General features: G+C 38.8%; 1 protein-coding gene across 1 annotated transcript in view; it reads left to right on the top strand.

Moving 5' to 3' along the window:
* Positions 1 to 1,061: 1,061 nt before the first annotated feature.
* ABCB1 (ATP binding cassette subfamily B member 1) overlaps positions 1,062 to 26,323 on the top strand; it is a 98,897-nt gene continuing 73,635 nt past the window's right edge. Inside the window, exons 1-4 of the mRNA XM_039219982.1 lie at positions 1,062 to 1,158; positions 1,632 to 1,699; positions 7,105 to 7,153; positions 14,678 to 14,840. Of these exons, the coding sequence (XP_039075913.1) occupies positions 1,638 to 1,699; positions 7,105 to 7,153; positions 14,678 to 14,840 (274 nt within the window). The 5' untranslated portion in view covers positions 1,062 to 1,158; positions 1,632 to 1,637. The remainder of the gene's footprint in view (positions 1,159 to 1,631; positions 1,700 to 7,104; positions 7,154 to 14,677; positions 14,841 to 26,323) is intronic.

Raw genomic sequence — 26,323 nt, 5'->3', positions numbered from 1 at the left:
ACTGGCGTGAGGTGGTATCTCAGTGTGGTTTTGATTTGTATTTCCCTGATGAGGAGCGATGCTGAGCATCGTTTCATGTGTCTGTTGGCCATCTGGATGTCCTCTTTGGAGAAGTGTCTGTTCATATCTTCTGCCCATTTCTTCACTGGGTTGTTTGTTTTTCGGGCGTGTAGTTTGGTGAGTTCCTTATAGATTCTTGATATTAATCCTTTATCTGATATGTCATTTGCAACTATCTTTTCCCATTCCGTTGGTTGCCTATTAATTTTCTGGGTTGTTTCCTTTGCTGTGCAGAAGCTTCAACTTACACATTTAAAGTCTTCTTATTTCTTTCCATTTATCTTGAAGTAGAAGATGCACAGATATACCTCAGAAACTGTACTAAAGCATACTAAAGACTCTCGCAGAAAATTTTCACCTGGCATTTTTACAGGTGCTGCTAGAAAGAAAAGTTTAGCTTGTGTTAACACACATGTATATTTTAAATATACATATATAAAATGTATACATGTATGTAAATATATAAATATGTAATTAAAATAAAATAAATTATTCATTAATGTAATTCAGTAATGTAATTTATGTAATAAATACGGATATTTATATGGATGTTATATACATATGTTATGTATATGTATATTACATGTATATTGTAAGTATATGTATATTATATGTATATACATCTGCATATTACATGCATATATATGTATATAATATACATGTATATTATATATTATATAATCTGTATGTATATAAAATATTCTCGTTTCTGTGATATATGTATAATTCCATGGATATGGAGCGTGATGTGGACATGTAGAGACATGACTATAAATGTACCTGTCCCCGATGATTCAGCTGATTAGCGCTCGTCTCTGAACTCTTCTGCTGAGGGGCCATAGAAAGGAGGACACTCCTCCCGCAAAATCAACCTGTTTCGTAACTCGAGCAATCAGCATCCAGGCCAGAGGCGGGCGTGGGCTGCGCCTCTGGCCTCACTTCCCCGGACGCAGGAAACGGGGCGCATTCGAGCAGCGGCTCCTCGCGGCTCTAAGAAGCCGGGGCCGCTGTTCGAGTCCACCAGGCCTTTCCTTTAAGATCTGAATCTCTTCTTTCAAAAATCCACGTCTCGGTCGAAGTTAGGAAAGAAAGCCCGAGGTAGGGGCGCGCGAAGCTGAGGGCTAGATGGGGACAAGTTCGCAGGAGGGGTTGGGCTCTCCAGTTTCCTGAGCTTGGTCCCCGTGGGAGAAAGGCTTTGGGGAAGAGGGAGGGCGAATTCCTCTTTGCGAGTTCGCGGGGGCCCAAGCGAGGGGAGCACTAACTCGCGGGGGCCCAAGCGTGGGGAGCCCCCGAGGCACCCCGGCCCCCAGGGTTTCGGCGCTCGCCACGCGCGCCGCGCTCTGCTGCCGGAGCGCGTAGAGCCGGCGGGGTGCAGGCAGCGGGAGCCTGAGCTGCTGCAGCGGGGGTGGGGGGAGGGGAAGCATCACGCTCCCGAGGGCCGACGGGGCGGCCGCCGCGGCGGCGTCGGGCAAAGTCTGGGATGCGCCTCCGCCCTCCCGCTACCCCCTCGGTGTCACCTCCAGCTTCCTGCGGCTCCTGCATCTGATTCAGGGCCTGCGGTTTCTTCTCAGGTCGCGATGGATCAGGAAGGAGGCAGCAATGGAAAAGCAGAGAAGAACTGGAAAATGGGCAAAAAAAGGTAGCCAGTCTGTTTCGCTTTCACACTTACGGTGGCTTGAGAGATTTGGGAAATTTGTTTCTAGCCTCCGGCTCTGTAATAACTGAAGAGTTGATGGTGGCAATGATATTTTTAACTATAAACGCAAGTGGTTTTTCTGCAGAAGTTCGCCGGCTGAGTTGAGGACGGCGTTTACATCTTCCCACGGCCGGGGTGAGCTTCTTCCTCAGCCCTGAGGCCCCCACACGCCAGTGTTTTCACATCCTTTTCTGTGCTTTGTGAATCTCTGCTTCACGACGCACCCGGACATGTGCTGCGTGTGCTTTGCTGCGTGGTCGAGTCTCTCGCATTCCGGACGCGTAAACATTGGCGTGTTTGTGGCATGCCAGACGGACGGAAGGCCAAAACTGCATTTAGGTGTCCCCCCCAAACTTTTTTTTTTTTTTCCAAAGTCAAGGCATAGCTGACGCTTATATGAGAAATTCTGAAAGGAGAAGCCTTTGCTAAAGAAGCTACTAGCATTGTGTGAAATTATTGATAATGGAACCCCCAAAGGGAAATTTTAAGTAAATTTTGCTCACAGTGCAGTGTCTAAGTAAGAAATTTTTTTTATTTTTATTTTTTTTATTTTAAAAAAAAATTTTTTTAACGTTTTATTTATTTCTAGGAGAGAGAGACAGAGACAGCATGAGCAGGGGAGGGTCAGAGAGAGAGGGAGTCACAGACTGAAACAGGCTCCAGGCTCTGAGCCGGCAGTCAGCACAGAGCCCGACGCGGGGCTCGAACCCACGAACCGCGAGATCATGACCTAAGCGAAAGTCGGACTCTTAACCGACTAAGCCACCCAGGCGCCCCTAAGTAAGAAATTTTTAACTTTGCTCAGTAGGTTCATTGGTAGTTGTCAATTGTAATAAAAAGGATAAAATAAAATAGTAAATATATTAATGTTATTAGGAACCAAGCTTTTATAGTGTAAAAGATGAGAAGTACAAATATGGGCATAAAATAAGGTTTTAAGAATAATGTTAAATTTGAACTGGAAACTTCAATATGAACTCACGAATTTTAAAAAAGTTGACTTTTTGTCCCTGGAACGGGACAGTAGGAGTGAGTACACTTAGTGCCAGATCTTGGTTTCTAAGTACCATTCCTCACTAAATGGAATCTTTACTCCATGTGTGGGATGCAGAGAGATGCAAAGGGAGCCTGGAGCATCTTGCTCAATGGAATTGTCTAAAAGGACACAGGAGCTGGCTTCACTGTATTGGATTATGGAATACTGTATATAGTACAATGCATGAATCGTGAAGAAGGAAATTTTTAAAAAGTGGGAGAGGTAGTGAGAATTACGGAATGTTCTTCACAGAAGAATGCCAGCTGTCGTATTCAAACCTGCATTGTTATAGTTGATTCAGGCAAAGATTGTTATGGATCTTAAATGACTCAGGAAAGTTGTATCTAAAAATTATCCCAAATTTTTACTAATTGCAAAAAGGAAAGTGGGGGATTTTCAGTGGACAGGTTTTTGCAGTTAGCAATCTTAACCAAGTAATCACACCTGGCGTCACTCCTGGTAGAGTCCTGAATTAGTGATTTGTCATCACCCAGGAAGTATGTTTGCAGAAACATTTAGACGGAATCCTAGTGAGCGTCTAGATGGTTGCTGTCCAACAGAAATACAATGGGAGCCACATTTGTAATTGTTATTTTTCTAGTAGCAGCATTAAAAACATAAAAAGAAACAAGTGAAATTAGTTTTGAAAGTATATTTTAAAGAGCCCAGTATGTCTAAAATACAAGTTCTATATGTAATAATAATTATTAATGATATAGGTTACATTCTCTTTTTCATATAATGTCTTCACATCTGCTGTGTATTTTATGCTTACTGCACATCTCAATTTGGACTCAGTTTGAAACTGACATATCTAAGATGCAGAACATTCTATATGACATCTTCTTATTATAAAAAGTTGATGTGGGTAGAGGGGGCAGAAGGACTTCTAGATTTAAAAAAGAGACTAAAGACGAAAAACCACCCAGTATATTGTGTGGACCTCAATTATATCTGAGTTCAAAAACAAAAGAAGAAAAACCTGTAGAAAACAATTTTGGACACTTTGTAGCTTAGATGTTAGATGATAGCCAGATTGCTGTTAATTTTCTGAAATGTGAAAATAGTGGGAAAATACATGAAATGCCATGATGTTTGCAACTTACTTTCAAATGGCTCAGCAGAATATTAACAATGATAATACATACTTATGCAAATAAAGAAAATATGGTCAAAATGTTAACAATTGTTGAATTTAGGTAGTGAATCTTATATGGGTCATCATTATTGGTATTCTTTTAATTGTTCTATTTGAAAGGTTTCATAATAAAAAATTGCGTATACACAAAAGGAAAAATACTCCATAGAGTGGAAGAAGGATACTTCCCCTTTTGTTTTTAATTTTTGTTTTACTAGATCTCTTAAAGAACTATGTCCTTAATATACAAACAGGGATATTGGTGTAAGAAGTATTGAGAGTATGTGGAAGGATATAGTAAAGAAATTTTTTGGAACCTGCACATACCTTCGTTTTTATATCATGGCTTACAGACTTTTTAAACAAATTTGGTTTTTTTACATAAGTAATTCTTATTAAATTATGCCTGTCATCACTGATTTTAATCCATTTTTAATACAACTATATGTTTTTTCTAGTTTTCTTGAGATATAATTGACATACAGCACTATCTCAGCTCAAGAATACAGTATAATGGTGTGATGTACATATATTGTGAAATGATTATCACAGTACATTTTGTTAACATCTATCATCTCATACACATAAAATAAAAATAAAAAAAAAATTTTCCACTTGTGGTGTGAACTCTTAGGATCTACTCTCAACAACTTTCATATGTATTATACAGCACTCATCATGCACTCATGTTAACTATACTCATCATGTTGTACATTACATCCCTGGGACTTCCTTATCTTTGTACCTTTGGATCAACTTCCCTCTGTTTTCCACCTCCCTCAGCCTCTGATAACCACAAAGCTGATCTTTTTTTCTATCAGTTGTTTTTGTTTAAACTGTGTTCTAAATTGGAATTATGAAGAAGCACATGGCTTTGCTGGTGTATATATAATGCTTGGATAATAGTGTCATTTGGAATCTATGTATTTGTAAAGGTTTGATAAGCAACCTGCCTTTTGTAAACACTGTTTTAAGCTGATGGGAATAAGTATATAATCTAGTAGGGATGAGAGATCTATATGAAAGTGCATTTCTATATAATGTGGTATCTCAGAAGTCTGAGGTTGCACTGAATAGCTTAGTGTTTGGGGGATAGACTCTTCCGCTTAAACTTGGCTTTAGTCCAGCTGTGTGACCTTGAACAAGTTCATGAACTCTATTCACCTGCAGTTTTCTCAGCTCTGACAGAATGACAAAAATGTGCCTGCCCTGAAGAGATTGAGATAAGATTAAATGAGATTGTGTAGGGGAAGTGTTTACTTAGCCAGCATCTGGAACATTATAAATTTTTCAGAGTAGCAGCAGTTTTAGAGAATGAAAAAATAAATAAAAAGCTTGGAGCTAAAATTCAATTATATGTGACTATTTTTTTCCTCTCATCCTGGTTCCAGAGATACTGAAACCATGCTTTACTGGGAATAGGGTGGGACCAAATCTGAAGAGTTATGTTTGTGTGTTTTGTGTGTTTTCATGTCCGATTAACATCAGTTTAAAGCCAAATATGGGGTAAGCTGTGGATTTTTTTTTCCTTAGAAGTCTCTTCAATTCTTTGACCTCACTTAGCATAAAGAACAAAGATGAATTTACTTTTGAACTTGAAAATCTGTATGAAAATAAAGTGATGTTTCTCTGAAATAGTCTTTCATTTGTACATATGAAAGTAAAGATACAGAGGTTTACTTCATGCCGTAGGTGGCAGTTAATACAGAGTAGAAAACAGGATACAGTTAATTTGAATTTGGACTCGAAATAATAATTAGCCTTCTTATTCCTGAGGACATCTTTCTGACAGCTTATAGACTTTTTTTTTTTTTTTTTTTTTTTACCATAGCTTTTCTGGATTGAATTTATTGTTGTACTGGTACATTTAGGACTCCAGATATCCTTGCAGAATTAGATTAGCTCATACAGAGTGATTTAATTACCTTTCTTCTTAGGTTTGTTTATGCCCGACATCTGATTGACACTACTCTCCATTAGTAGAGGGAATTATTAAGGATAATATCTAGGTAGTACATAGATAGAATATCAACTGCTAGAATTACTTAGATGATAATTAAGGGAATTAACTCGGGACAGCATGACTGATTTTCTAGTTACAGATCTTCCTTAACTTAGGATGGGATTATGGGGATAAATGGGGGCTATATCCCCATAACCGCATCCTAAGTTAACAGTATCGTTTTAGTTGAAAATGTCTTTACTGCATCTAACCTACTGAACATCATAGTTCAGCCTAAACTGTTTTAAACGTGCTTAGAATATTTACATTAGTGTATGCTTGGGCAAAATTAGCTAACACGAAGCCTATTTTATGATAAAGTGTTGGCTGTCTCATGTAACTTATTGAGTACTGTACTGGAAACAGAATGGTTGTGTGGTTACAGAATGGTTTTAAGTGTATGGGTTGTTTACCCTTGTTACTGCATGGCTGTCTGGGAGCTCTAGGTGACTGTGGCTGCCCAGCGTCACTGGAGAGTACTGTACTGCATGTTAGCTCGGGGAAGAGATCCAAATTCCATGTTGGAAGTGTAGTTTCTAATGAATGCATAACATTTTCTTGCCGTGCCAGTGTTAAACCATTGTAACTCAGGAACTGTCTGTAGAATAAAAACAGGAAGCTCTCTTTTTTCAGCATTATTTTTCACATTGCAAAAGTTAGGTGTCTGTGTATTCATCATAGAAAATTAGGAAATATCAAAGGCACGAAGAAGAAAATATTTTGATAGAAATCTCAATACCCAATGATAACCACATATATAGATTTCTAAGATACATGTAAACATTTTTAAACTTCATAAATGGGATATACTATTAATGTAATTTTTATGGAATAATATAGACATATTTCTTTTTCCTATTTGCTGTTAAATATAGGACCTATGTGGCGCCTGAGTGGCTCAGTTGGCTAAGTATCTGACTTGGGCTCAGGTCATGATCTCATGGTTTGTGAGTTTGAGCCCTGTGTCGGGCTCTGTGCTGACAACTCAAAGTCTGGAGCCTGCTTTGGAGTCTGTCTCCCTCTCTCTCTGCCCCTCCCTCACTTGTACTCTGTCTTTCTCTCTCTTAAAAATATTAATTTTTTTTTAAAAAAATAGAGGATCTATGCTAATTTGGTCCTTTAAAAATTTATATAATTTAAAACCTTTGTGCAATTCTGTTTATGTTTTTCAGTAAAAAAGAGAAGAAAGAAAAGAAACCAACTGTCAGTACACTTGCAATGGTGAGTTTGAACTTACTTGCTGTTCAAAATGCTTTGGAAATTTGACTTCTTCTTACCTAAAATAGAGAATAGAGATGTTTCATCTGGTATAATATTTTCTTGGAAAGCATGTTAACAGAGAGGTAAACCAAATATGTTTAATTTAGCTTGCTTTCAGGGGGAATGCTGATCATAATAGATCATCTATGTAAACTGATCCTCAACAGCTTCTCCTCTTGATCTAGATTTTGGCATTCTGCCAATTATTTATGTGGCCAGCAATTTGTTATTTATGTAAGTACTTCTCCCAGTGATGATATCAGCCATCTAGATAGAGCCACATGGAGTGTGGTTCTAATAGGACACAAGGTTCCTTGTCATTAGTGGCTCTCAAATTCTGGCAAGTTTGAGGTCAAAGTCCCAGGTACTAAAAAAATAGAAGTCAGCAATGCATGATTTATTACTATGAACTTGATTTATTACTATGAACTTAGTACATGCTATTATTCCTCTGTGTTGAATAACTGATCTCATTTTGTGGTTGCATGGCAGTTGCTTAGAAGCTCTTCTTTAATCAGACTTGGAATAAGACAGGATATTATAGGTATGGCTGGTTGATGGTCTCTCTCTACCTGGATTCTGCTTTCCTGAGACCCTGGAACACTACTGAACCAATTAAGTCCAGTAATGAATACATACTATGTAATTCAATTGTAACAAACCAGACATTTTTTAAATGTCATTGGTAGGGGAGAGATAGGCTATCTTGTAAAAAGGATACTAGTAAATTGAATATAATAGTTATAGGCAGGAAAAAAGAGTTGCCTCACTTTGACACTGCAGACTCTGTGGTTATCTTACATGATCATCCTCTTGCGCTACAGTTGATCTGGCTACAGACCTCTACAATCTTTAGAATTTTAGGGGAATGAGACTATATGTTGGGTCATTCTCAAGAAGACTACTCATGTGACCGAGGGACAGATAATTCACTATGAGTTCTCCCAGGACATTCTTAGGTATTAAAAGAAGCTTTTATGTTAACGTAGGGTTTAATCCCAAGATTTGATTTCAATTTTGTCATTTCAAGACCAAAACAATTCTGTCTTTTGTAGTTTAGATTTTATTATTTGTAGCTTCAATTTTTAAAAAAGTCTTATTTTAGGAAATTTAACATATCTAATACTTGGAGGTAACAATATCAATATAATTAAGCCACAAAAGAATAAAAATATATATTTTGAATGTGAGGGAAAAATAACACACATAAAGCACTATGTGCCATGTGTTTGGTCTGAGTACTCTATATAGAAGTCATTTAATCATTGCAAGTCCCTTTGAGATAGGTCCTTTATTATTCTAATTTTACAGATGAAGAAACTAAGCTAGACATACTAGCTTGCCCACTTGATACACAGCAGGACTAGGATTCAAACCTGTGAAGTTCATGTTCTAGGTCACAGTGCCTGGAAGGAATATACTCTAAGCCTTTTGATGAAGAACTGTACTATTTAGGTGGCTTTTCCTTGTATCTTTTTCTTAAAGAGTTGCTGTAGAAAACTGAACTCGTATGTAAAACCTACTGACCTGAGGACACATTCAGAATGTTTAACAGTATAGTGCTGGTGTTATCAGCTAAGACAAAAACTCGTGTGTCAGGGCTCCCCCAGGAAGCCCAGCTTGGATGATTTCCTATGAGGTCTCTCAGGACTTAGCATATTGTCATACTCATGATACTCATGGCCAGCAAAAGAAAGAAAGCAAAATCAACAATGGGAAAAGGAAAGAGGGAGGCAGAATTCGAGGAGAAACCAGGCACAAGCTCCCGGAGTCACACTTAACTCCCCCCAGCAACAAATGGTATTAAGTGTGAAAGGCCATCAGGCAAGCTCATTAGAAACTCAGCACCCAAAGTTTATAGTGGGGCTGATCACATAGGCACAACATGTACCAGAATTCCAGACTTCTAGAAGAAAGGCAGGTATTCAGCACTAAGCACATTGTTTGTACAGATAATTTGGCCACTTTTATCAGTAAGGTAATGTCAACCAACCCCAAATCCAAGTTCTAGATGCCCACCAAAGGACAATCTTGAACACAGGTCTTTCTGAACATCAAATCTCAGGCTTGGATTTTTAACTCCTTTCTGCTATGAGACTTGTTAGTAGTCATGAGAAGGTGATGAAAAAGAGGTAAAGAATATTCACGTGTTCTGACTAGCTTTTATTTTTCAAATATATGTATCAGGCCTTGTTTAAACAGAACAAGAAACACAAAAGTTGAATAAAATCTAAAGCAAGCAAAGAAATGAGACAGATGGAAATAAAGGCAGGAAAAATACAAGTGGGGCCACAGGTCCTACACAAAGCACTCCTTAAAGTTTACATGCTGTAGCCAGCATTGTGCAGCAGGCTCAATTCTGAGCATTCTACTTCATGAATCATATTGAAGAGTTAATTCCTTTCAAAACAGATCATTTTTATTATTTATTTAGTGCTTCTTCAATGCCAGGTATTTGTTAAGCACTCCACATTTATTATTTAACTTAATCTCCACAGTGACTCAATGACACAGGAACTTGTTTTATTCTTACACGAGATGATGAAACAAACTCAGAGATGTTGAGTGATGCATTAAAAGTTACAGATTTATGTAGCGAGTAAGGGAGAAGGTCCTTACTACAGAGCTAGCGCTTTTAAGAACTTTAATCATTTATGACAACTTATGGCCAGTTGAACTTTTACCTGCCTGGAATTGAAGAGTTCTTTTTTGATGCTATTATCCTCTGACCACCTGGTCACTCCTCAGTCATTGAAGATTTTACCACCAGGCTCAGTGTCTTGCTTTCCACACCCAGAGCTCCTGTTATCTCCGGTAACTTTTATGGTGTTATGGATAACTGCTCCTTGGCCTTCACAAGTGCAGTAATCTGTTTCTTTGTCCCTCCAGCCACCTGCTTGTGCACACACATCCTGACTTTTGTTGTTATTTGAAACTGTTGTACCTCCAAAGTGATTGATTGAAACAGCAGCTCAAATTAGTGAGCCATCTCCTTTCTTTTCAATCTGCTCAATATTCTCTCTGGATGTTTGGTCCATTGACCCATCACTTTCCCATCAGCCCTTTTTCTTGCCCAAATGATAACCTTCTTTCCTCTTGTCATTTGTTATACGAAACCCGAGCAAAGTCACTGGTGCCCAAACTCCTTCATTTGATTGTTGCTGTAGCAAACCCCATAATAGGGTATATCCCCAACTGAATTCCTATTCCTACTCTTCTCTTGACTATGTCAGTCCTCTACTCTTTTCACGTTTCCCCCTTCTCCCCTTCCACCTTTGGTGGATGACCTCTCCTTTTATTTCACAAAAAGAATGAAAGCCACCTGACAAAAGTTCCTCAGCCCATCTGTCCTAGTCTACAAGCAGATCTCTACTTGGATCAGATCCCTCCTTCTTCCCTCCTAATATAACAGGGAGAATCTGGTTCTGAAAACGAATCACTCATTTGTACTTTGGCTTCCACATCCTCTGCCTTCTCATGGACCTTATATATTACTACTGCTATTATTATTATTAATACCATCATCATCATCCTTTCTCTTCTGTATCTACAATCTCTGCCTCTCAACTGGGCCTTTCCCATTGGCATTTATATGTGAGGTGCCTTTAGTTTCATTAATGCCATCCTTCAAGCCCCTCTTGCTTGCTTCACATACAGGAGCTGCCTTTACTTGTTAAGTTTCACCTTACAGTCACTTCTTAAGACATTATAGCTTGGCTTCTGTCTCTGCCACTCATCAAATTCAGTAGACATATCTTGGATAACATCTTGACTTTTAAGTTGTATTTGACACTGTCTACCATTTTCTTTTTTCTCTTTGCTTCCATGGTGCCACAGTCGGCTGATCTTTCTCCTAGCTCTTTTTTTTTCTTGTGTCATCTTTGCCTGTGAAATAGAATTCATTAATCCCTTATCCCAGAGCTTAGTGATGGTGTTGGCGTTTTTGTGCTTTCAGACAGACATTTCTAAATTGTTTTCATGCAAAACTTCTTTCTCAGTTGAGCTCCATTCTGTAAAGTTTTAATATCTTTGATCCATTTGCAGTGGTTTCCTTTACCAATTTCTAGTTGCTTTTGTTTCTCCATTGAGGACATTGGCATTTAATTGCTTCTACTTCACTCACCTATGCTCTCATTCTTCCATTTGGGTAACCTTAATAATGACTCATAGGCTTAGCATTCTTTACCCTGTTAAGCTCCAACAACCTTCACTCCTACTCTACTTCAGTAGATTGCACTTGTGAACAAGGACCTGGGGTTTATCATCTGGGTGGACTCCCATCTAAGAGAGTCTTTAAGTTATAAACTCAAAGGTATCCATCTTCAACCTCAACTTTTGATACCTTCTAGTTTAGCCTTTTCTCTTTGTTATCTTTTTTTTCCCTGACTTAGTGTACTCATTTCCTGTTGTTAGTATAACAGAGTACCATTAATTTAGCAGCTTAAAACAACACAAATTCATTACCGTTTTGTTCTCATTATTTAAGAGTCTCTTATGGTTTGCCTCCATCTCTGTTCGAAACTTTTTTCCCCTCCCCTTCCCCCATGGTCTTCTGTTAAGTTTCTCAAATTCCACATATGAGAGAAAATATATGAAATTTGTCATTCTCTGACCTATTTCACTTAGCATAATACCGTCCAGTTCCATCCACATTGTTGCAAATGGCAGAATTTCATTCTTTCTCATTGCCAGGTTGTATTCCATTCTATATATAAGCCACGTCTTCTTTATCCATTCATCAGTTGATGGACATTGAGGTCTTTCCATAATTTGGCTATTGTTGAAAGCACTGCCATAAACATTGGGGTACATATGCCCCTATGAATCGGCACTCCTATACTCATTGGATAAATTCCTAGTAGTGCCATTGCTGGGCCATAGGGTAATTCTGCTTTTAATTTTTTGAAGACCCTCTACACTATTTTCAAGAATGGCTGCACCAGTTTGCATTCCCTGTATATTTGATTTTTTAATTTTAGACAGAGAGAGAGAGAGAGAGAGAGAGCTGGGGAGGAGGGGCAGAGGGAGAGAGAAGAAAATCTCAAGCAGACGCCATGCTCAGCACAGAACCCAGTACAGAGCTCGATCCCACAATACTGAAGTCATGACCTGAACTGAGAGCAAGTCAGACACTTAACCAGTTGAACTACCTAGGGGCCGTAGGTGTTTTTTTAAGGAGGTAGATGCAAGCTTAGTTAAAAAAAAATAAGTAATGACAAAATTTAGCCCGTGTTTCAGTGAAATTGGAAAAAATGACAAAAAACATATTCTGTTTTAATTTGTAAAGAAGATAATGTTTTTAGATTATGGAATGTTACAGATTGTGGATATGTCATTACCTCAAGCTTAAGCTTACTTGATTACATTTTTAAGAGTTAGAAAAATATTAAATGCAAATACCTAAATATATACTAGATGTTCTTCTTACACCAAACTTGAATTTTTGCTAATTTTACAACTCAGCTTCACTAATTCTTTCCTGCTTTACGGACTGCCAGTCACTACTCCCAAGAACTATTTTGCTCTTTATTTCTCCACTTGTCAATTTAGTTCTTTTTTTTCCTTTTTTTTGGTGGTGGGGGGATGAAACCATTTTATTCAAAGGCTTCTGGGAAAGGTCGAAGGGGAAAAGGTGATCGTACGTCCTCGGCCTGGCAGGAATCTTCCCAACCTTGCAGTCACCGAAAAAGAATTTTTAGTTCTTATTTGTACCTGTTATTACTTAAAATTCCTTTTTAGCTAACTTTAGGATTGGCTTCTGTCTCTTTGTAAAGTATATGTAAATTTGAAAACCTTACTTCTGCTGCTGTGTCTTTTATGTTGCCTGATCTTGATCTTTGTTTTGGCTTATGTTACTTCCTAGACCTCTGACTTTTTACTCCGTTTCCTCTGTAGGTTATATCTGCTGACTATATATCATGGATCCACAGAACAACCACCTGTTTATTCACAAACCTCCACAGAAGGCTTCATCCTGTCTCTGTTTTTGTTTCTGTTTTTCTTTCATTTGGTTTCCTTTCAGTCCTTATTTAGTTCTTTAAATGTATAGAAGTATTGATTGCTTCTCAAATGGACTGTCACAGAGCCCCAAGCCAGGTCCCGTTACTATATGTCTTCTTATCACTTTTTGGATAAAGAGAAGTCTTTCTTTATTTTTGACTGGCCTATAATTAAAGAGAGAATGCAGACCTGCACTGGTCAGTCATTATGGCCATATTCTGTTTTTTTAGGAAATCTTTTTTTGAGAAGCATGCATTTAACTGATTCTTCCTTTACTCTTCCTTCTCACTATTGAGGCCTAATTGTATTAAAATTATTTACATTCAACTACATGGCAATGAGAAAGAATAAAATCTGGCCATGTGTAGCAACATGGATGGAACTTGATGGTGGTATGCTGAGCAAAATAAGTCAGGCAGAGAAGGAAACCATATGTTTACACGTATAGGAGGATTAGGAGGAACTTAACGGAGGACCATGGGTGAGAAAAAGGCAAAAAATAGTGGGGGAGAGGGAGGGAGGAAAACCATGAGAGACTCTTGAATGCTGAGAACAAACTGAGGGCAGATGGGGTGGGGGGGAGGGGAAGGGGGTGATGGGCATGGAGGAGGGCACTTGTGGGGATGAGCACTGGATGTTATATGGAAACCAACTTGACATTAAACTATTAAAAAATAAACAAAAAAATTAAGATCGGTAAAAAAATTTGTATTTGGTAAAAAAAAATAATAAAATAAAATTATTTACATTCATGCTCATTTCATTATGCAGAAGATCTTAAACCCAAGCCACTTTCATAAAGCAACAAAATGTTTCCTCAATGGTGTCCTCACAGGAACTTTTGGCAATCAAGATTTTTCCTGGTCAAAAAAATCTTGAGATGAAAAGTATCTTCTATTCTTGGAAAGCAGAGCAACAAAGGCATATTTCTATTATTGTACCATTAAAGACTTCTATAGTTGCCCAAAATGTCCCATCCCTCTCATCAATCCTCACTTAAAAAAAGAAGACAAAAGGGGTCCAATATGAAGAAGTAGGTCAGAATTCAATAGAACAGCCAAATGCTCATTTATTTTTTTTATGTTTATTTATTTAATTTAAGGGGGGAGGGGCAGAGAAAGGGAGAGAGAGAATCCTAAGCAGGCTCCACCCTGTCAGTGCAGCACTTAATGTGGGGCTCAGTACCACGAACTGTGAGATCATGACCTGAGCTAAAATCAAGAATCTGATGCTTAACTGACTCAGCCACCCAGGTGCCCCTCAAATGCCCATTTCTAATTAGTCTCTTGTATTACTTTATATTGGACAAGGGTGGTAGCAGTATTAGTCTGAAAAATATTTGGATTTTGGATATATTTGGAAAGTAGAGCAAACCATTCATGAAACTGTGCTAATTGTTCCTATTCTTTACATTTTCCTTTTTTTTTTTTTTTTTTTTTTTTTTTTTTTTTTTTTTTTTTTTTTTTTTTTTTTTTTTTTTTTTAGTTTCGCTATTCAAATTGGCTTGACAGGTTATATATGTTGGTGGGGACACTGGCCGCCATCATTCATGGAGCTGCACTCCCTCTCATGATGCTGGTGTTTGGAGACATGACAGATAGCTTTGCAAATGCAGGAATGTCAAGAAACCTAACTCATCTAAATGAAAGTGAGTATTGTTTGTGCCACTGATTTTATTGGAAGCTTGAAGAAAAACCAGTCACTTAAAAGTGATGTTTGTGTAGCCCTTACTAAACACACGTGTGTTTAGTTCTGTAGAAGATAGAGAGGTCTGAGCCATAGTACATATTGGTAAGTGTTTGAGAAGATAATATTCACAAGCATTAGAATCCACATTGGAAGAGCTGACAGAGATATGTAAAAAAAAAAAAAAAAAAAAAGCAAAACTGAGCTCTGTAAAGTCAGAAAGATCCCAGGAAGTTTCTGGAAGAGGTATAGGAACCCCTTAATCTGGGCCTTGACCTTAATCTGGACCTTGAATGATAAGTAGAAATCAGTTATGAGAGTCTAGTTATGAGATTCTCTGACATATTGGATATGGGTATAAGCTACAGGAGTCCAGGATGATTCTAAAATTTTTGGCTTGAGAAACACGATAAACTGGATGCAGTTACCATTGACTGAGATACAGAGGGTAGAGAGAGAATAGTATTTTGAGCAGTAAATACTAGAAACTTAATTTTGGGTGTTGTCACAGATTGGGCTCCTTGGAAACATGCTAAAATGGAGAAATGTGGCCAAGATAAGTGTGTGTGTGTGTGTGTGTGTGTGTGTGTGTGTGTGTGTTTTAAGATGGAAGAAATAATAGCTAGTTCGTATGCTAACGGAAATGATCCAAAAGAAGAGGAGAAAGTAATGCTTGAGAGAGAGGGAAGAGATTTATTTGAGTGATATCCTTGAGAAAGGAGAATCTAATGCCCAAAAGGAAATACTTGCTTTAGGTAGGAGCACAGATGAATTTATTTATTATTATTATTATTATTAATATTATTTATATATTTATTATTCTCACAGTAAGAGGTGAGAATACAGAGCATTTGCATGACAGTGCCCAAAGCTGAGTTGCTGAGGAGGTGACCATTTGTGGAAGGTTTCTTATGATTATTCAAATTTTCTCAATGAAATAGGAAGCAAGACATTTGGCTGATAAAGAAAAGAGATCTAAAACAGACCTCCAGGAGAGTGGGAAAGTGAATGGACTGTTGAAATGATTTGGGAATCACACACTCCCACTCTCATATTTGATTGAGGAGGGACTGGTTGACACTTCTGAGCTTCTGAGTGACCTTTGGTCAAGGCTTGATTTAAACTAAACTTCACAAAGACTTACATCCTGGTGGGTGCTCAAATGGTCGAGATGTTGAAAATGACTGAGAATATACTTGAGAATATAGTGATACCACTTTTTCAACTTTAAGTCTCTGACGAATGTTATAAATCCTTTCCCCAGAAATATGCACGTAAATATTCATACCAATTTGGGGTTATTTATGGATTTTTTGGTCTAGGAGTCCTGGGAGCCCCTTCTTTGTAATTCTGAAGAACATTGTTTACCCTGAGGCAGGCTTACTTCAGTTCTGTGAATGCAGGTAATGAGTTGGGCCAGTAAATTTTATAATATGTTTCAGTGGTGTAAAATTCTTATGCATTTATTATGTTAATGGCATTCAGGAGAACCTGCCAGAAGATGTACCACCTTTGAATTGGCACCTTTCTATTATACCATTCACCCAAAGGAAGTTCTTGGTGCTCTCTAAATTTATTGGTTCCTGTGTATGCTGTATTAGGCAGTAATCTTTGGAGTTCATTCTCTTACTACCATACAGTGGAAGAATCAAATCTTATAGTACTCTTGTAGCCCAGCAGACCTTATGTGTACGTCTGTACCCATTCTGATCATACTCACTTTTTTATGAAGTCCAGACATACACATTGATCTAACTATGTGGAAGGTGTCATATTAATAATGCTGTGCATCTGCGTGTCCCTATAAAGGGACAGCTGCTGATATCATCTATATTAATAAGGAAATATTGAGCTATTAAAATAACTGTTGAAGCTTGGCCCAGTCTGGGAAGAGCAGATCTTTAAATGGCTGCCTGAGCTAACAGAGCTGAACTCTGACAGGTCACAGTAAACTCAACTACTGTAATGTCCAATGGTCTTTTGTGAAAAACTGCATGAGCATTTTGATACACTATATCTCCATCACCCAGATATTAATTACCTCTTTATGAAAAAACAATTGATTTCTTTAAGTGTGAGTACCTAATCCTTACTATGTCTTGGCTTTACCTGGACCTCCTGTAGACTTGTTAAGATGGACAGTAGTGTGACTTAAGTTACCTAATCATGTGCGTGAGTTCCCAGGTGGTGGTCCATCTGTGGAGCCTAGTTCCTCATCGGCCCATGTGTCTGCATGCTGATCAGTCTCCTAGGCTGGAGAATGTGCATTACCGCCCCGCATGGGCTGGTAACTGGAACTTCCATCCTCATAGATGCCTGCGTCACATGGTTTCTAATTGGGGTTGTAGTTCACATTATATCCCTTGCTCATCCTTCCCATGTAGCTCACTCTTCTAGTCTTGGGAAAACTTTAAAGTATGCTTCTGTCAAGCTCTTAAGTGGTACATATTTAATGGTTAGAGAGCAGTCTCTGGAGTTGGACTGCTTGGCTGTAAAACTCCCCATCTATAACCTTTTTTTAAAAATTTTTAAATGTTTTATTAATTTCTGAGAGAGAGAGACAGTGTGAGCAGGGGAGGGTCAGAGAGAGATGGAGACAGAGAATCTGAAACAGGTTCCAGGCTCTGAGCTAGCTGTCAGCACAGAGCCCGACGTGGGGCTTGAACCCATGAACCGTGTTATCATGACCTGAGCCGAAGTCAGACGCTTAACCGACTGAGCCACCCAGGCACCCCCACCTATAACCTTTCTTTAGTTTTGAAGTTTGGGGGATTTCTTCAAACTTTAATTTCCCCATCTATAAAAAAGTTTACTTAACTTTTTTACTTAACTCCTTCATGGAGTGGTTCTACATTTACCTTCATGGAGAGGTTGTGAGGATTTAATGGATTCATCGCTTAAGGCTCACAGAACAGGGCCTAGTAATAAAACAGGGCCAGTAATAAAAAAAGTTCTCAACAAATGTTAATTACTGTTATAATATCATCAGTAAACTCATAATTCCGTGTTGCTCACAAATGAACCCCACATAACTTGTACGATGATATGGTTCTTTATGTCATTTCGTCTTTATAGAACTCTGTGATACTTGCTCAGTTTTTATCATTGTTTAAAGCTTGGGACATACCCAGAATTACTCAGCACCTGTTACAGATGTGGGTAATTGTCCCTTTCAGCAGCTTTCCGTGGTAACTGTGGACCACTAGCCATACCTTTCTGGGAAAGCAAGGGTCCTCAAAGTATGGCCTATCGGCCAAATCTTGATTGTTGCCTCTTTCTGTACTGCTTGTGAGCTAAATCATTGGGGAAAAAAATCAAAAGAAGAATAATGTTTTGTGGCACATGATAATTATATCATACTGAAATTGCAGTATCTGTAAATCAAATTTGAGTAGAGTACAGCCATCCCCATTCATTTGCATTCTTTTGTGGCTGCTTTCGTATCACACTGGTGCAGTAGAATAGGTATGCCAGAGACCATATGGTACCCAAAGCCTAAAACAGTTTCTGACTCTTTCCAGTAAGAGGTGGTCAATCTCTCAGGTCGTGAATTGAGTAGGGGGTTATCACCTTCAATCGATCAGTAAATTTGTGTTCAAATGTTCCTTGTGCCAGTCACAGTACAGGTCCTAAGTATTCATTCCCAAGCCCTAAGAAACTTAGTGTAGTGATAAGAATGGACAAGCAAACCAACAAACAGAGTTATATATAATTAGTGCTGTGATACAGAGATACACAAAGTGGTTGGGAAAAGAGAGGAAGGGCACCCGACTTCATACATAAGAGTCACAGGAGGCTTCCAAGGGGAAGCGATAACCAGGTTTGGTGAGCATAGTACCTCTCTCATGCCCAAAATAAACATGTTGTATGTAACAAACAAAATTATTTTAAAATAAACATTAAGTAAAAAGTAAGTTAATAACCTTCTCTCATCACCCTACTGCCACTCCCCGGCTGTATATCCTTCCATGCCTTCTCAAAGGCAGCATGGAATCTCTACTTAATTTTTAGTGTGAGACCCTCAGCTCCCTGTCATTCACCTGCTTATCTGCAGATTCAGAATCCAGATATCAGATCATCTGGGGGGACAGCCTTATAGGTTTTTATGCTGGTCCTACACATGGGGGCAAATGAGCTCTCTGATGTTTCTTGGGGGAGAGTCAGTCTACGGAATTCCTAGGGCCCCTGGCACTCTCTCGCCTTTCTTCTTTTTGCTCTTCCCCTTATAGAACCTCATTACCTCTCCATGGGGGTAGATCTAAGTACCAGAACCTCCTTTTTGGATAAAAAGTATTCCTTGCCTAGAGGAGACTTAGGTTTGCTAAGGCTTTTCAAAGCCTGAGAGTTTTACACTAAACATTGGATTTAATTAGACAGCTCCAGAAACTTTGAGTGAGCAGATCCTTCTCTGCTGCTATAATAGATTCCTTGTAGGGTCTTCTCCTGATGCCTTGTCCTGATTATCAGACACTGGCCTTAGTCCTTCTCTTTTTGTTGTATACCTGATTTCTTGATACCCTACTGCCATCCATCTTTATTTTGTTGTTAGAATTTTCCTTTGCCTGAAAATCTCTGATGATTTGGGCCTAGGGAACTCTCTGGTCCTGCCATACCACTGTGGTGAACAAAGCTTAATGATTGCTGAATTTCTGTAGTATTCTATGAGTTCTCATCTTCTTCATGAGATTGATGACTCTCTGGAAATGAGCCCAGATAAAGACAGTTATGATTTTAGACATGTTATGTTGAAGGTAACTGGTTGGGTAGAAGTGTAAATGACATGGAGGCATTTGAAGAAATAAGAGTGAATCTTGGCATACAGAAAAGGACTAGAGAGTTGGCAGTACTTGAATGGAAGGAATGTTAAACCTCCTGGAATAGGACATAGAGAAGAGTAGAAGGAGTGGGAACTTTAAGCCTTGAGAAAAGACTGAATTGTTTACAATAACTAAAGCCAATGTGTATTGAGCATTTGAGATATGCTAGGTACTGTTCTTAGCACATTTACATGTACTGACTTCTTTATTCTTTTCATGCACATTAGATTGATACAGTTACTATCTAAACTTGAGAGATTAGGAAACTGGGGCCCAAAGGGTTACATACATTTAAATTGCCTCTGGTCATACAGTTGGTAATGAGGATTTGAACCTATGCAGACTGGTCTCACCCAGCCCATGCCCTGAAAGAAACAGAGGGACACCTAGAAAGGAAGACACTGAAGATAACATGCTGATCCATAAATTAAGGGACATGGAGGATATTTGTCATGTCTTATGGTGTTTATCACCCAGAGATACTCTAAATAAACTCTTGATTATTTATTGTCTCTAATGCTTCCATTTATGATATATCCATATTGGTGGCTTGTTTCCTTCTCCGTAACTGTATTATGGTTGGTTCTATTTAGTCTCCTATCAGACTGTGGACTCAGGAATGGAGAAAATGTGAGTCACTCAAATTGTAGTACAAGTTCATAATCCAGACACAAAGGGGAAAAGTAGAAAGAGCCTATTTTCATGTTTTCATTATACTTATCATTTCTGTTACCTTGCTCTGAAACTCATGAGGAACATGAAAGCTATTTATAAAATTGTCTTAACAATAATATCTGTATTTTGTTGCTTAAACTATAAGTGTATAAATCATGCACAGATTTTAAATGTATGTTTTAAGACTTTGATGTACACAAAGAAAACATTGCCCTGTGTTCCCTCAAGCCAGCATTATGTGTATGCTCCAAACTAGAATCTTAGATAATATTTAAATTTTAAGTATTTCATAAAAATTTCCATAATGGATTTGTTTTCTTTCATTTGCTCAAGGCTTTCCTCTGGCCTAACCATTTCATTGTAATAGTGTTTAGAGATAAATGTCTGGAAAATTGAGTTGAAATTTTGACAGTATATTTGGAAGTGTAACTTTTTAGTGTGGCAGTTTTTAAAATTTCAGTTAAAACTGAAAATACAGCTAGTTTTGCTAGAGTAGTAATGTAGCATAGCCAGATTTTTTTTTTTTTTTTTTTTGGCTACTATCAGGGGAATGCTTTTTCCAATCAAAAAGTAGATTAGCTACAATGTCATCTCTACAGTATATTATAAAGACAGCCTAAAAAAAAGATACACAGATAATATGTGACCTATTTTAGATACTTAAGAAATGGGATAAACCTAATGAAAGATTGAATCATAAAATTTTATAGGCCAAAAGAGCTTAGAAATTGGCCCAAATCCATAATTTTATAACTGTAAAAAGGAAGACCAGGGAAGTTGAAGTGATGTGGTCACAATAGACCAATCTTTTGGACCACAATGGACCAGTCTTTTCTCTCCCTGAGATGCCTTCCTGCAGATTTACTTATTGGTATGTCAGGCAGGTCAGCTGTGAGTTTCGACTCTGCAGGTCAGGGGTGTGAAAACAGCACATGCGAGGAAAATGTGACTCCTGGAGTCATTCATCACCCGCAGTAAGCCCAGCCTCACTGAGTGCCAGGCCCTACCCTGGGCAAATGACCAAGGGATTGATCATCAAGGCCACAGTTCCAAATTCCTCTGGCATGTGGTTGATGGAGCTTCTGGCACCAGAAGACTGTAAGAATTGGACTCATAGTGTTCTTGAGCTAGGATGCACCTTGTGGGTCATTTAACTATGCAGTTTACTAGCTCTTTAATCAGATACTCCTACCACCCCCCCCCCCCGTGTCTTTCATGGAACTTCACCAAGTAAAACAGCTCACAGAGAGGCTTCCTTGGTTGACAGTGTCAGAGGGGAGCCCAGAGCCAGGATTTCATGATTTTCCTGCTCTGCTACCACCTGGCAGCAATGCTAAGGTCACTCCACATATAGCCTACCATGCATATCCCTGTCCACAGCCTGTCCTGGAGATAGCCTCATCACCTGCCCACCTGCACCCAGTTCTCCACACACTGTTGCAGTTAGCTTTTATAAACACGAGTCAGGTCACATCTCTCCTAGTGGTTTTCCATTGCATGGAATAAATGCAGATTCCTTACATTGGCCAATATGGCCCGTATGACCTGGCCCCTACTGCTGCCTGTCAATCTCATTGTTTATTGCCTACTCAGCACAGCCCGCCCACAGCAACCCTCTCTCTGTTCTGTGAGCACTCCCATCTCCTTCCTGGCTTGGGCATTGCAAAGCTGCCCATCTCTCTCTAATGGCTTCTTATCATTCATTTCTCCCTCAGAAAGAACTTTTGTCCCCAACCCACGTGAAAGTACTATAGCATTGCTGCTTGACTCAGTAAGATTTATTACTAAAAAATGATCTTGTTAATTTTTTTTAATGTTTTTTATTTATTTCTAGGAGAGAGAGAGAGAGACAGTGTGAGCAGGGGAGGGTCAGAGAGAGAGAGGGAGACACAGACTCTGAAACAGGCTCCAGGCTCTGAGCTGGCAGTCAGCACAGAGCCCGACGCGGGGCTCGAACCCACGAACTGCGAGATCATGACCCAAGCGAAAGTCAGACGCTTAACCGACTAAGCCACCCAGGCGCCCCTGATCTTGTTAATTTATTAGTCTACTTGTTTATTACAGCTTCCTAAAGGGGAAGAAAGGAATAAGGGGAAAAAGAGGAAGTTCCTGGGAAGAGCTCTCATAGATCTTTCAGCACTGAGTGCCCTGTCACTTGAGGTTCAGGACCTGAAAGTAGAAACATTTCCTGCTTGCACAGAAATCCAATGAGATTAGAAAACAGTGGCTCCCTCATTCTAGGTTGTGTCCCAGGTGTCCAGAATAGTACCTACACAAAGACTCTGTGGAAGATGGTCTGAAAATCACCCTTATGATACAATCTCATTTCACCGCTTAGCAAATCACAGATGTATTTATGTCTCGTACTTTTTATTCATACTGTTCTTAAGCGTTCAGTAGGTAAAATTATTAAAACACTGAGATATTTGGGTCATATAAAAATGCAATGTAATATGATCCCTAAGTAGTATGGAGTCCTTAGTCGTGGTGGGCTCTGTTGAGGTTTCTTTGAAGTCTTGCTTGGGTGGTAAGGTCTTGGTTTACTGTATCTCTTTTTCGTCTTATAATATATGAGACACTTACCTACTAAATGGAATATTTTGAACAATGGTCTGCATGTGTGGCAACTCTGTGAAACCACTTGTAAACCTTTGGGACAGGCTGGGTTATAGCAGATAGAGCAGGCTGTGCACTGAGGATACAAAGATTAGTAAGTTATTCTGGTTCTGCAGGGATTCACACCAATGGGGGTGGGAAGGAGCTAGAAACCATCATACCTCTAGCATTGACTTAGTAAATTGAATCTGGTATTTTTTGCTTTGTGACATGTGTCATGTAATCTGTGATGTGTCATATGTTCTGTGACAAGATGAGTCACTTATGAGGGATAAGCCATTTGGGAGGAGATCATATTTGAGCTCATTCATAGAGGAGGAATCTTTTCTAGAAGAAAAAAATGTGGTAAAAGGCATTCCAGGTATGGGAGGAGAATGAATAAAAGCTTGAAGGAAGAAAGCTGTCATCACTTCTCTACTGAATCTCTTCTCAGTCTGTGGAAAATATTCTTTAGTCTAAAAGGGTGGAGCTCAATCTCACGACATTTAAGCAGAATACTTCGTCATGCTCTGTAGCCTCTCCAGTCCCTACAGGCAAAGGCTTCAGGAGCACAGAAGCCAAGAAGAAACTTAGGCACTATTTTCTTTTATGCTGCAGCAGACCTCCCTCCAGACTACACAGTGCTCTAGTACTGAAATGGGAAAGGTGTGGCAATAAAGAAAATGTTTGGAAATTCATTGGTTGACATTTCATAAATGTTATCCTGTCAGGTATAGTGCAAGATTGCAAAGGCACTGATATGACATGTTAGGGATCTTGGGCTTTATCCTTGATGCAACGAATGTCATTGAAGGCTATTGATGGAAGTAGTATGATTGTATTTTTGTGTGCAAAAATAAAATCTGATGGCAATGCAAAGACCTGATTGGTAGAAAACCAGTTAAACTCTCAATAGAATAGAGGTAAGAGGCCCTTAACCAGAGCATTGACCCTAAAGATGGAGAGAATTTCAATAACTCCAGGCCAGATATGGGAGTCTCTAAAGTTGTACAAGTGGCTAAGGTCACCCTGGAAGAGACCATGGAGTTCTGGGAAACACCAGCTGGATATGGGAGGGAGAACATGAGGAATCAGTGAATGAGGCAAAGGAGAAGGATCACAGTGTTGGAGAAACAGTAGAATGAGGTTCTGGAAGCCAGGGGAGGGGAAAAAGTGGTTCACGTCTAAACAAGTATTTTATTAACACAAAAGCAGTACTTCAATGTTTGGTTTTCCTGTACTCATTATTTGGCTGATGTGTGTGTGTGTATGTGTGTGTGTGTGTGTACACGTATATGTATATATACATCCATACATGTATCTATGTATATGTTATATAGAGAGTTTCTGGCTTTTCCCCCACTGGAAAAAAATTTTTTGATACTGTTCAAACATTCTTCTTTATAACTGTTGTTTTGGGCAGTGACCTCCAAGACCCAAACGAGTAAAAAGTTACTGGACTAGATAACCTCTGAGGTCATTTCAGCTTGAAAGTTTTGATTTTGCAAAGGCACACCTAAGGGTGAGAATTTTGTGAGAGACTCATGGAGGCAGGAAATATCTCTGCGCCAGAGAAGTTTCAATTAATAAGAATTGATTGGAGGAAAAGAAAAGTTAGTTGGAGGGAGTCTAAAGAATGCAACATTTTTATTTCATTGTTCAGTAGAGAGTGTCTCTCTCAGATGACTTGAATGCTCCATTGTTACGCTCACTGGTACACTTTGGCATTACTGAAGCACAGGGAGAAGACACTTGTTGCTAAAGTTGATTTCTGATGGCTGAATCTATATATATCACATATCTAGCATTGTACACAAACATAAAGGACCTTGAACATAATTTCTTACTTTCTGGACTGTATAAAAATGATTGTGGCCCGAGAAGCCACCATTGCCAAAGAACGTTTTTTGAAATTCTTTTGATTCTTTATCTCTAGAATTGACAAAACCGGCAGTAGCAGTGAAAACAGTAGGAAACAGAGCTTTAGTTAGATTTGAAAATTTGTCTTGATTTGGTGGTAATACACACTAGTGACAATAAATACCATTTAGAAGCATTTCCTGACTAGATTGATAAGACTGAAAATCCGTAATGAGAGATCTTGTAAGACACATGTGGAGAAAAATCTTCACTCAGCTCTTCAATATTTTATCCTTGAAAATATTGAGCAGAAGCAATCTCATAACTGACTTAAAAATCAATCTGGACACATTATTGCATTGCCATAATCAGTATGAAGCAATCAAGGTTCTCTGTGACATGCTTTGCTACGTCTCTGCGTCTTGTTATTACTTCCTTACTTTCTGTATTACCCTTAAATGTAGTTTTCTCTGGGTTTCTGTGCTTGCTCACTCCTTTCTGCCTACCTGCCACCCTGTCCTCACAGTTAAGGAGTTGGCTTTTTTCCTTCTCAAATTCAGCTATGTCCTCTAGCATGTGACTCCATCTTCAGACCTGAACTCTTTCCAGGACTGAAGTACTATAGTCTAAATACTTAGTAGACATCTTAAGTTGAATGTTGCAGGTGCCATAGAATAAACACCTTCAAAACCGAACCAGTAGTCTTCTTACATCTGACCAGATCTGCTCTTTTGGCTAACTTCTTATTTCCCACCATGATACTACCACTCTCTAGATGCTTGGACTTGAGGTCTTGGTTGGTCAAGCAGTTGCTAGAACTGTAACTTCTTGTTCTCTAAATCTTATGGGTACTTTCCTTCTTTTCTGTTCTCATTTAGATCCGCTATGCTTACATAATCGCAGTAGCTCATATCATTCAGTCCCTCTCTAGTTCAGTTAATCTTATTCCTTGCTAGCAGCTGAGTCATCCTAGACCTCATACCTCTAATCATGTGCTCTTCTGCTGAAGCCACGGAGTGACTACTAGTTTTATACGCTCTACCTGCAGGGCCCAGATGATCTTTCCAGCCACATATCCACTGTCTCCCATCCACACAGCACACCCACACCGCAGCCAAACTGATCGACTCCTTCCTTAAACATGCCATGGACTTTTGTCCACATTGCTCCTGTTTTCAGGAAAACTACTCCTCTCCTTTCCCATGCCTGTCAAAATCAAACTCCTCTCAACTAGCCCCTCTCATATTATGACGTAACTTCTGAAATGACTATAAGATTTGAAGTGTGCTTCCCCATTGATCAAGCTATCTTGATTATGATAATTTATCCTATAAAATATATATCATACCTTTATATATAATATATGTGTATAGGTGTGTTTAGTGCATGCTTTAGTGCAGCATAATAAAATATCGAAAACAACGTAAATAGACACAACTTGGGAAAAATGGAGGCATACATATATACACACAAACTGACAGAGAAAATTGGTCCCTGA

Source organism: Hyaena hyaena, unplaced genomic scaffold (assembly GCF_003009895.1).
Source record: "Hyaena hyaena isolate Hyena2069 unplaced genomic scaffold, ASM300989v1 scaffold_858, whole genome shotgun sequence".
Taxonomy (NCBI): domain Eukaryota; kingdom Metazoa; phylum Chordata; class Mammalia; order Carnivora; family Hyaenidae; genus Hyaena; species Hyaena hyaena.
The sequence above is the reverse complement of the archived record's forward strand: the minus strand, read 5'-3'. Positions and strand labels throughout refer to the sequence as shown.